Below are 12,627 nucleotides of genomic sequence, written 5' to 3'. Positions count from 1 at the left end.
CAGGTGAGCCAACCATTGTTGACTGGTTCTAAAAAAAAGCTTGCAGCATCATAAATATATATCACCCTGTAAAACCCCAACTTTCATCACTGAGGAAACTATATCTAACAATTGTTCTCCTATTTCCCTGATCTTCCCCATGCTCCTTGGCAGCCTCCTTCCCTTTGGCATCTTCATTTTCCCTTCAAGGCATCCCTGAGGACTACCTTTTTTCTTTTCTTTCTTTTTTTTTAATTATCTTTTTTTTTTAAAGATACATGGATCACAAAAACTGTTACATTAAAAAATATAAGAGGCTCCCATATACCTCCACATCCCCCCACTCCTCCAACATCAACAACCTCTTTCATCCTTGTGGCACATTCATTTCATTTGGTAAATACATTTTGGGGCACTGCTGTACTGCATGGATTATAGTTTACATTGTAGTTTACACCCTCCCACAGTCCATTCAGTGGGTTATGGCAGGATATTTAATGCTTAGCTGATGACTATCTTAACCTGATTTCATAAACCTTATTTCACCGGGTAAATATGTTATTGGTAAGCAAGGGGGCTTCAGAATCTGATATTTCTACCTCCATTCAGTTTTGACACATCAAAGAGATGCCCTGCCAAGGACTCAGGGTGATGGCATAGCAAGCACCTGGAGTCACTCACTGTCCTCCGCATCTCTCCCAAGCAAGCCCATATGCAGGCACCTGACTCGTGCTCCATCCCACTTGAACTGGGAAAGAGTAGATCCTGAACTTCATGTCCTAGGGATGATTTAATGATCCCTTGTGCCCGAGGGGACATACTCACGCTTGTTGACTTACCAATGAGCAGTACAATTGTCCAGAGCAGCATGGGGCCTGCAGGGCTTGTCGCAGTGGAGGGAACACTGGTCAGACTGAATGCAGTGGTCCAGGCTGGGGCCAGCATCTAGGCCACAGGCTTAGGGGTGGGTGGGTGGCTCTTCCGTACTGGGTGGTGTCACTGCTTCATAGTTTAAACAGAGGAAGTAGGGAAGGAACTTTAAAAGCTTGCATGCAACTGCTGGGTTAGGAGCCAGATGGGGGTCACCGCAAGCGGTCTAGCTCCTCAGAACCTCTCGGCTACTTTGTCCGCACTAGAGTTGACACCTCTGCTGCATGGTGCTTCTGGTTTCGCTAGGTTCCAGCAGCTTGAGTGTGTGAACTGCATTCTGACTTCTCATTCAATGACTTCCAAGGTGCTGGTGAAAATCGACTTTTTGAGCTAAGCTGATGGTGCTCCATCTCCTTAGGGATGAAGGTGACCCTAGGGGAGGGCAGTTGCTGCCTAGGTTAGGAATTTTCTGGGACCCAAGCTGACCTTTAGCTGAGAATGGGAGGAGATACTCTCAGGGAATTGTGGGACTAACAGAATGTGTGGTTGTGTGTGTGTGTGTGTGTGTGTGTGTGTGTGGTAGTGAGGGGATTCTTATCCAGAAGCGGCTTGAAGCCCAAGGGCCCTCATGACTCAGGGTCGGCTGGCAGACGAGCAGCTGGGAGGGACACTGGCTGTTGGGTTTGGGAAAAGTCAGTCTTACTCCTTGGATTTGGGATGGGGGAAGGAGGGTAGGGGGCAGCTGTCACTATCAAGCCAAGAGCCCGGGCCCTGTAGCCAACCACCCAAGTTTATCTCCTAGGTCTGGATACTAATCTGTGTCTAGACCTTGGTCAAGTTACTTAAACTTGAGGTCAGTCTGGGTCTTGGAAGTCTCATCACCTGGGCAGTCAGGGTCATTGTCACCAAAGTGAATAAATCATTACAGCCACATCATAGGGTAGTTATGGAGGTTAAATGAGATAAAAACATGAAGATCTCTTCGACAGCACTGTCTAATGCAACTTTCTGTGATGATGGAAATGTTCTCTGGGCTGTCCTGTTCAGTAGTTAATAGCCACATATAACTAGTGAACATAGGAAATGTGCCCAGTGAGATGGAGGAACTGCATTTTCAGTTGTGTTTACCTTATTGGACATCTCCGGCTTCCAACAGTCCCTGGCAAGGAGTAAGAGCTTGATAAATGTTAGCTATTGTTCTAAGTTTTGAGCCACCAGAGTCTCCTTCCCAACCTTAGCTTTTACCGGTGAGGCCCAGAGAGGTGGAGTAATTTGTGCAGTCCCTCAGTTATAAAGTCTGCTGGTGTTGAGGCCTCATCTCTCGTTGGAACTGGAGGCCAATGAATAACTAGAGATCATCTGTTCAAAAGAGAAGAGAAATTGAGAAATGTGTCCAAAGTCTAGAATTCAGGACATAAACTGAAAAAAACAGGAGCAAGGAGAGAGAGACTGACCCAGAATAAAATCCTGAGCCTGGTGTGTAGGGTACAGGAAACATCCTGAGGCATCTGCCATCACCCCATTTCCCTCCTTCCTTTCCTTTCCCTTCCAGGGCAAAAGGAGAGAGCACAGACCGGCCAAAGGAAAAAACTTTGCTTGTGTCTTGTCTGCAATGACCCCTTGTGGCTACATGGACAATAGTTCCCCTAAGGAGAGAATCTATTAACCCTGAAATGTCATTCTGTGTCTGTCCATCCATCTGTCCGTCCATCTGTTTCCATTCATCCATTCACCAATCATCCAGCTTTTGTTGTTGTTGTTGTTGCTTTTCAGCACTTGCTCTGCGCCCAGTCCATCCTTGCCTCCAGGACCTAGAGGAAGAGACAGGCATCTACTCACTATTCTTTGTGCTTCTTAAAGCACTTTTTTTCTTGCCTCCTTTAATCTATTTATCACACTGTATTGTATTTCTTTTACTGTCTTTCTCTACTCCCAGTCTGGGATCTTCTCACAGGGAAGGGTCAAGTCTAGTTCATCTTTGTGTTTCCAGGCCTAGCACAGACTGAGGTTCAGGATGCACCAAAATATACCTGCTATGAGTTCTGAAGTCAGAAAGTTCTGAGTTCTAATCCTGGTGCTGTTGTTTACTAGGTGGGGGATATGGGGCAATGACTTAACCTTATTAAACCTCGGATTTTTGATCTGCAACATGGTAAAAATGACACCCACTTTCTAGGATTGTGGAGAGGATTACATGCTTGCACACACAATATCTTGTACATTCAGCCCTCCATGTAAAGTATTTTTAATCTCATCCATCATGTCTTTCATTCCCGTAAGGTCTTACTTTTTTTTGCAGGCTTTCAAATTGTTTTTAAACTCTCCCGATGTCTTCTTAATATGCTTTATTTCTTTAGTCTTATTTTCTTTAAAGTCCTTGAAGTACATACAGCAAATGGACATAGAGAACAGACAACTGGGGTGGGGGGGGAGGAAGGGGAGAGAAATAAATAAATAAATTTTTAAAAATTCCTTGAAGTGATTTAGGAGAGTTTTGTGATTATCATAGGTTAATTGTCTTAAATTCTGTATCTCTTCAGGATATTTGGCTTGTCCTTTCAGCTGGGCCATCTCTTCCTGTTTCCTAGTATGGCTTATAATTTTTACTGATGTCTAAGCTTCTGAATATGTTGCTGAATTTACTCTGATGTCTTCTTTCTATTTTTACCTATTATCTCCTGCCCATTCATCTTTGAAATTTGGTTCAACTTATTCTCAGTCTTTAAAATTGCCCAACTTAGGTTTTCAAAATTTAACCAGGGATTCACTAGCAGGGTGCAGATTTTCTCCCAGGGCTTGGATACAGTGAGCACAGTTTTGTCTATGCAATTTCCAGACTGGTCAGTAGATGGTGCTAGTTAGCACACCTTTCCACTGAAGTGTTTCAGTCTGGGCTATCCTGTGTTCCTGTGGTGAATCTCCAAATTTGAGATTCAAAGCCAGCTCTGCTGGCCGATTTACTGAAGAAAAACACCCTGACCTCCCCTCACTTTTCCCTTGAAACAGCTGACAGGGAGGAAGATAACTGCTCCCCTCTATCAGGGCAGTGAGCCAGGTGTATTACCCCAGCTTAGTGTTTTGGAGGTGGGGGAGGGTAGCCCTTCCCACTTCCACAGGGGCTTGGCAACTCATGTTTGTCATTTTGGCTTCTTTGTTTCTCTGCCACTCACCTTCCTGTGAGTTGTGTAGCACTGTCTTGGTCGGCTGATCCTCAAAGAAGGTCCCTTGCACATCTTTTGGCTCTTTCCCCATTGTTTTTGTGAGGGCATTCAGCTCTGCCTGTCAGTCCCTCACCATCTTCCCACAATCCTCCTAGACCTCCACTTGAAGCTGGATTCTCTCCTTAAATCTTAGGCACCTTATACTACTAATGCTATACTACTCTTTATGCCACACTTCTTTTGCCCATGAGTTCATCTACTCCATCTCACCTGGTTCCTTCCCATGGATGCTCCTGAAAGATGTTCAAGTCTATTTATTTTTAAAGCAAACTGAACTCAACTAAACCAACAACCCCTCCCTTGATGCCATACCCACTATTAGCCCTTCACAGTGAAAGAGTAGTCAGTGCCAAACTTTGCCAGTTCGTCTCTGGAGACACAATGATATGCTTTAAATGGTTATAGATGTTAAGATATTGATCTTGGTGGCGGACTTGGCCCAGTGGTTAGGGCATCCGTCTACCACATGGGAGGTCTGTGGTTCAAACCCCAGGTCTCCTTGACCTGTGTGGAGCTGGCCCATGCGCAGTGCTAATGCGCACAAGGAGTGCTGTGCTACACGGGGTGTACCCACATAGAGGAGCCCCATGCACAAGGAGTACGCCCCATAAGGAGAGCCGCCCAGTGGAAAGAAAGTGTAGCCTGCCCAGGAATGGTGCTGCACACATGGAGAACTGACAGAACAAAATGACGGAACAAAAAGAAAACACAGATTCCCATGCCACTGACAACAACTGAAGTGGACAAAGAAGATGCAGCAAATAGACACAGAGAACAGACAACTGGGGGGGGGGGGGGAAGGGGAGAGAAAAAAAAAAGATATTGATCTTCTCAGCCATGAGGGTGGCTAGGTAGGGCCACATTTCAACTGGAAGCAACCTTGCCCCATTATCTCATTGTGCTATCTAAATATAATTTTCTTTGTGTGTCATGACATGAAAAGTTTTGGGAAGCATTGGTGTCTATTTCTCCCTCTCACTCACCCCTCAACCCATTCCAATTCAGCCTCCTTCATGTCTCTAGCATATCCATTTTTTTACTCATTCTATTTGATTGCATGACACATTTTTACTGCTACCCCTCCCTCCTCCTTTACACACTTTCATCCATTCTCAGACACTGCCACCTTCTCCTGGCAGCCCATGAGACCATTAAAACGCATTTTCACTCTGGAAAAGAAAGTTAGAGTTAGGGTTAGTGTTAGGTTTAGGGCTAGGGTTAGGGCTCAGGCTGTTCCTCCCTCTCTCTGCAGGGTCGGCCTCCTCCATTGACTTTGAATGAATTCTTCAGACCCAAGTCACAGGCCTTTCTCCCTTTTTACAAATATTCTCATCTGTGTCCATACTTTAAATGATCACTTTTCACCTAATGAATCCCATATAATCTTTGGGCTCAGATGATACCTGCATTTCAGGTTGGAATATCTACCCAGGTACCTGAGAGCTGCTCTTGGAGGTCTCAGAAGCCCCTTAAGCTCAGCATGTCATGAACAAGCCAAGATTCTGCCTCCCACCTGGTCCTCTTCTGGGGTTTCTTTCCTACTTCAGTCAACAATCCCACTCCCCACCCTGGTGTGTGAGTCAGAAACCTGGGTGTCATAACTCCAATTTGCTCCAAAGAGCCACCCTCCACTGCAAAATTAACCCCCCAAAAATATCCCCATTGATGTGATCCTTTGGATTATAGTTATTGTGTGTGTGCATGTGTACTTGGTATTTTCCTTATTTGTTACCTCTCTGCTGCCTACCCCACCCCCACCTTTCCTGCTCATTTCTTGATTTCACCTTATCTATCTCTCATTGAGGAAACTTCCTGAACACTATTCCTTATCCCACAGTGTTAGGTCAACATACACCCCCTATATTAGTACTTTTATAACCCGTGTGTATTTCCCCAGAGGATTGAAAACATCTTGAGGGCAAGTACCGTGTTTGTCTTGCTCTTTGCTGTATCTTCAATGACTGGCCCAGAGTGTGTGTTCAATAAATGTGAGCTGGATGGAAACTGAAGTGAAGTGGAGGCCCCCTTTCCAGGTCCTGTTTACGCACAGTCACTGCCAGCATGGTGGCTGCTGAATTGTGAGCTCATCTGCTCTCCTTCATGTCCTCTTGTTCTCTTACTCTCTTAGTCGTAGAGAGGTGGATTTTAGGATCACATTCTGTATCTAAAGATAGGTGGTTGACTCTGACTTAGGCTGGTATCCAAATTAATTCAGTACCTTTATTCCTTTATTTAGTGGAATGTGCTGCATTTCTAGGTTCTTGGCTTCATCATGAGAGAATTCAGAGAAGTGCCAGTTTAATGAGACCAGTAACAAAAGATTATTGAGAAACGAGAAAGAAAGAGAACACACACCTGAGACATGGGTACGGGCGTGCTACAGGGTGAGACATGTGCTTGGGGCCCTGGGTCTGGCCTTTTCCAGGCCTTTCCTCCTCCCCTCTTGCCATATTAAGGAGGGACCTCAGCTCTCTGCTGTCCTGATTGGTTGCCTTTCTACCTTCACTTGTCAGCTTCCAGGGAGCCAATAGGGAGGCCTTTCAGTTTGGCGTTATCTGGGGCTTCCTTTGAGCTCAGGAATTTCAAATGGGACCTGGTGACCAGGGTCTTGGTGGGCTTTTCGGCTGTGATGGTGGTTATGGGTTTGTTCTCAAGTAGCTGCCTTCCCTCAGGGCAGGGTCATGGTGATGGTCTTAGCAGGAGGTCCCAGCTGTGATGACTTTATTCTACCAGCCATCTTTCCTTGTTTCCTATACTAACTTGCCTTGCTTCCTAACTGGCAGTGGAAGATCAGCATTTTCTCAGAGGGTCTTCAATTTAATCTATGCTGTTCCTTTGATGGACAACTCCATCCTCTGGAGGAGGAGGACATCTCTGTTTCCTCACTTTTAATTTCATACATATACATTATGTCCTTTGCATGTATCTTCTTAGGCAGCTTGTTAAAAAGTTTTCAGTGGTGCTTAGGATAGGACAGCCTTGCCTCGAAACCTGTGGTTACCCAGAGCAGCCTTAGAAATTAAGGAATGGCTGCACAGAAGGGCTGAAAAAAGATGTAGGCTCACTCTTCCCTGGAGATTGAGTTAGAAAAGCATATATAATTAAAGCGATAAATTTAATTGTTTTGGGTTTCTCTGCTTCCCACTGTCAGAGAATTTCTTTCATGTGTTTATATAGAATGCACAAAATGGGTCAGATTTAATTTTCTTTGGTTTGCTTATTTCTCCTTCAGCTCCCTAGGTAAAAGCAGAACCCAGATGAAAATGGAACACCTTAAGAATTTTGTATCTAGAGTGGGGAGTAGTAAAGGATTTGTCCACTGGGCCCTGTGAAGAGACAACCATGCGCAAGTAAACATTTTTTCAAAAGGCAGTGAGGTATCTGGGAATGAGCAAGGGATTTGTAATTGGACAAACCTGAGTTAGAATCTAGCTCAACCACATATATTTGTGGGCCTTGGATTCCATTCTCTTTCTAATGTTTTCTTCCTAAATTATTCTACCCTGCATTCATTCCCTCCACTCCCTCCTGCCATGAATTTCTCTCTACTGGATTGTTTTCATCTGCACACGAACACGTGCAAATTGCATTCAAAGCAAAACCAAGCTCTCCCTTTTGCCTTACTCATCTCTTTCAGCTTCCACCCGTTTCTCTCCTCCCTTCCTCTTCATGTGTCTTAAAAGAGTAACCCACTCTCACTGCCTCTTCTTCCACAATTCCTACCCACTTCCCAATCATGTGTGAAGTGACTTCAGTCCCCACCACTCCTCTGAATTGCTTTTGTCAAAGTCACAATGATTTCTGTGTTGCCAACTCCAGTGGACTATCTCTAACTTCCACTTACTTGGCCACTCAGCAGCATTTTCAGCAGCTGAGTACTGCCTCCCATTTGCAACACATCTTCTTGGCATCCATCCCCATGCCCTGCTCCTGATTTGCCTCCTGCCTGGCCCTTGGCCTTAGTCTGTTTGCTGGATCTCCTCTTCTTCCTGATGGCAAATGTAGGCATCCTCAGAGTGCCGTCCTGGGCTCTTTCCTCATTTCCAAGGCGTCCTTGTGAGTATCTGGGAAAGAGTATGAGATCTTGATTCCAGACAAACCTGGGTGGCTTGAAGTCACATGCTGAAGCCATCCAAATTCATCCACACTCATATCCCTTGACCTGACTGGCGTCTTTCGTGGACTTTGGCCTGCATATACAACTGCCTGCTCTACATCTCCATTTGGAGAGTTAGTTCGCAAACATCTCAAATCTATCCTGTCCAAAATTAAACTCTTCATCCCTCTCCTCCTTGCAGGGAATAAACAAAGAAATCTTTACTCCATGCTTCCCCTTCCCCATCAGGCTTTCTCATTTCAGTAAATAGCTCCACCAGTGATCGAACAGAAAACTCAGAGTCATCCCTACATAGAATCAGTTACCAAATTCTACTGATTCCTCTAAATAAGATCATTAAAATCCACCTTATTCTCTCCATCTTTACTGCCACCCTTAGTGTGGAGCTCCCCAACACTCCTTGCCTATGTTACCACAAAAGCCTCTTAATTCCTTTTCTGCATTTACCAAATGCAGTCAGTGTCCCATGATGATGAAAGAGCTTGTTGATGTGGGAGGAGTGGAGTGAGGGGTGTGGGGGGTATATGGGAACCTCTTATATTTTTTGAATGTAACATTTAAAAATTAGAGAAAAAGAAAGTGTATTGAATTAATGAATAAATGAACAGCCTTGCAAGTCTCTAGGTTCCTCACATGCAGAATTTGTACAGAATTTGCAGATTCTGTATATGGAATGGAAGTGAATATGCTACATGTTTAGCTGAGTTCATGGCCATATTGCTCTCCAAGATTACTACTGATTCACATGTACTGTATTCCCTTAGCCTTGCCAACTTAGTGTTTTGGTGTGTGTGCATGTGTGTTTGTGTGGGTGTTTGTGTAGGTTCAATATGAGGTAGATGACTCAAATCTTGTTTGAATTTGTATTTTCTTGATTCCTTTCTGATTTGCCCACCCTGGGATTCCCACTGTCTTCCTCTGTGGCTTCTGGGTTATCAAATGAGCAAAAGTGGGAAGAGGTGGGTTGAAGGTCATTGTCAAGGCTGCAGCCTGACTCCTGTGTGGTCCTGGGTCCTCCATCGATTCCTAGGCTCTCTCTGTCCTAGAGGGATTTAAACACAAGTGCCAGGCCAGATCTGGGACCCCCCTAAGACTGAAGAGCAGACAAGATGTGGGGACTCAGGGTCATCATCCTCGTTGAGTCCTGCCTTGAGCTCTGATGGCAATTGTGTGGAGGAGTAAAGGGCACTCTGGGTGCCCTGTTCTGGGGTGTTATTCTCTATGTCTTCAGAGTACATCACTGGGACTCAAGGTACCCTGGAGTTTTTTGCTGCCTTAACTCCTGTGGGGCTAGCTCTCTCTGGAGTCCTCAATGCCCTATGTCACACATCGAGTGGCACAAAAACATGACTTCCACTCATAGGAAAACATGCCACCTGGCCTGCTTGGCTGCTCTGTACTTGACAAATTGACTGCTATTTGTAAATGAAAAGGCAGGTTGGAAGGGAAGGGAAGAGACATAATGGAAGAGCGGGGCGGGCAGTGGCGGTGCAATTCGGGTAGAAAGTTTGAACTCACAGAGAACCCCTTGATCTTGAGACAATAGGGAGAAATACCAGAGCCCTGGTCTGAGTGCAACACCAAGGTTCATTGTTTCTGAGGACTTTTAAACCAGATTTCTGGGGTATGGTAAGAGCCCAAGATTAAAAATGGGACACCAGTCAATCAGGCAGAGTAGTGGGTATGTGGGAGCCAGTGACAGCCACCATCTGAAAAACATAAATTTCTAGCACATAGGGATGGCACTCACTTGACATCCTTTCCCATTTGAAAAGCATTAAAAAATTTATAACCAGTGTATTAGTCAGTCAATGGGGTGTTGATGCAAAATACCAGAAATCAATATTTATAAAGGGTATTTATTTGGGGTAGGAACTTACAGATACCAGGCAATAAAGCATGAGTTACTTTCATCACCAAAGTTTCTTTTCACCTGTTGGAGCAAGATAGCTGCCAATGTCTGATGATTCGGACTTCTTGGATTCCTCTGTTCCTGGGGTTTGTTTCTTTTTTCCTCTGTGAGCTTACTTCTTGGGGCTCCAGCTTAAGGTTTCAGCATCAAACTCCAACATCTACCCCCCCCCCACCTCTGTTCTTTGACATGCCTTTTACCTGTGAGTTCCCACCCAGCAAGAGGTGAAGACACAATGCCCTAATGATGTAGCTTAATCAAAGCCTCAATCATAACTCAGTCATGCCCAGGTACAGACCAGATTATAAACCTAATCCAATATCTACTTTTGGAATTAATAACCATATCAAACTGCTACAACACGCAAGCCCAGACCGTGAGCACTCTGACTTAACAATGATGTTACTTTTCTTTTGCAAAGCATTAAAGTTATTAACTTCCAGCAAGCAGGGAAAGGAGGTTCTTACTTAACTCTTATCTTCTGAAAACTCTTAAAAATCTGCAGCAGTGAGACCTTGTCTCTCTTAGGCAGTGCTAAATCATAAAGCACCACACTGCTGCTAAGTAATGGGGCCATTCTGTCAAAGTGTAACACAAGAAAAATTGGAACCTCATGACATGTCCTCTGCTCAGGAACCTGTGGCGAATCCATGCTGTTGAGTAGATAAAATCTTAACCCTTTAGCATGAGTTTCTGTTGCCCTTCCACAACCTCAACTCAACCATGCATTTTCTACTTACTGGATGAAATTTTTACTTCACCCCTACCAATTGACTCCCTATATCTTTCCCTCCCCTCACTGCCACTCATTCATCTTGCCATCTCTGTCTCCTTTGTAAATTATGCACTTGATGCATAACATTTGTATTTTTTAAAGATTTATTTTATTTTATTTATTCCCCTTTCCTCCCCATTGTCTGCTCTGTGTTCATTTGCTGTGTGTTCTTCTGCTTCTGTTTCCATTATCAGGCAGCACTGGGAAATTGTCTCTTTTTTGTTGTGTCATCTTGCTGCGTCAGCTCTCCGTGTGTGTGGTGCCACTCTTGGGTGGGCTGTGCTTTTTTTTTTTTCACATGGGGCGGCTCTCCTTGTGGGGTGCACACCTTGTACATGGGGCACACCTATGCAGGGGTGCTCCCTTGTGGCACAGCACTCCTGGTGTGCAGCAGCACTGCATATGGGCCAGCTTGCCACATGGGTAGGAGGCCATGGGGATTGAACCCTAGACCCTCCATATGGTAAAAGGATGCTCTATCATTTGAGCCATGTCCGTTTCCCAACATTCGTATTTTTAATAGCAGGCAACATTTGTATATCCCTTTAGGCTATCTAAGCATACCCTCTACCTCTCACAGAAGATTCAACGTTTTGATGGGAATTTTACCAGACTCTCTTCTTTCATCTCTTTAATCACTCCAGCAGTTCTTTAGTATTTATGTGTGACATCTTTCCCTTTCCTAGTTGTATTTGTCTTTCTTTATATGTGCACTTGGGGGTATACATGTCATGCTTCCCAAGCTAGATTAAAATCTTCTTAGATTTATTCTTTTCTTCCCATTTCTTCATCTGTGTGCAGAAACCCAGGTAGGTGACAGCATGATCGTTAGTCTGTCACTTGATGATTATTAAGCACCAAGTCCTTAGAGTCTAGCAGGAAAGAGAAACATTAAATAACAAAATGAATCATTACAGGTGAGCAGAGGGGCTTAAGGTAGGAGGTCAGATGCTTTGGAAGTACATGAGAGTATGCATGGAGGGAAGGAGGTTGGAAACCTTTCCTTGAGGAGATGATGTTTAAACCGACGCCAGGAGGAAGAGTGGGTGTTGACCAGGCAAGCAGCTGGGGAGCCAAGCCTCCCACAGAAAGGGAATAATGTGCCCAGACTGTGATGAGGAGAGAGCACAAAGTATCTGGTAGTGTACAGCAGGCTTGAGGATGCAGAAACCCAACACATTCCAAAGTCTTCAGGACCGGCTCTTGACCAACTCCTGGGAGATAAGTTCTGAGCTGATAGAACATTTCTGGCCTGATAAAAGTGTCTTTGTATGCCAGAGACTTTGGGCCACCCTGGGATAGCTTATGCTAAAAACGTGCTTTATTGTGAATTTCTGCTTTTGTATGCCTAGTCTGCTCTGGGCCATGCTATATCTTTCTGACCTCTGTAGGGACTGGAGACCTGGTAGCTAAGGCCAATCATAAGGGTGCTGTAAGCCTTTGTGACTGAGCTGTAATAAAAATTCCAGACATTAAGTCTAGATGAGCTTCCCTGGTTGGCAATATTTTGAACGTGTTGAAACACATTGTTATGGGAGAATGGAGCGCTTTCTGTGTAATTCCACTAGGAGAGGACCACAGGAAGCTCATGCCTGGTTTCTCTTGGACTGTGCTCTATGTGTCTTTTTTTTTTCCTTTTTTTGATTTTAATCTATATTTTTTCTCTGTAATAAAATGTAGATGTGAGTATAAGAGCTTTTCTGAATCCTGTGAGTCCTTCAAGTGAATCGACACATTTAAGGGTGGTCTTGGG

The 12,627-nt window shown here is 44.5% G+C and overlaps 1 protein-coding gene across 2 annotated transcripts in view; it reads right to left on the bottom strand.

Annotated features, from left to right (window-relative positions):
• Positions 1–12,627, bottom strand: part of LOC105745887 (Fc receptor-like protein 6) — a 304,798-nt gene that overhangs the window by 110,836 nt on the left and 181,335 nt on the right. The window contains exon 4 of one of the 2 annotated variants that reach the window (XM_071207498.1): positions 819–2,208. The exons of the other annotated variant lie outside the window; for it this stretch is intronic. Within the exon in view, the coding sequence (XP_071063599.1) occupies positions 819–924 (106 nt within the window). The 5' untranslated portion in view covers positions 925–2,208. The remainder of the gene's footprint in view (positions 1–818; positions 2,209–12,627) is intronic. 2 annotated transcript variants of the gene reach the window in all.

Source organism: Dasypus novemcinctus, chromosome 13 (assembly GCF_030445035.2).
Source record: "Dasypus novemcinctus isolate mDasNov1 chromosome 13, mDasNov1.1.hap2, whole genome shotgun sequence".
In the NCBI taxonomy this organism is placed as follows: Eukaryota; Metazoa; Chordata; class Mammalia; order Cingulata; family Dasypodidae; genus Dasypus; species Dasypus novemcinctus.
Note: the sequence above shows the minus strand (reverse complement) of the source record. Positions and strands in the feature narration are given on the sequence as shown.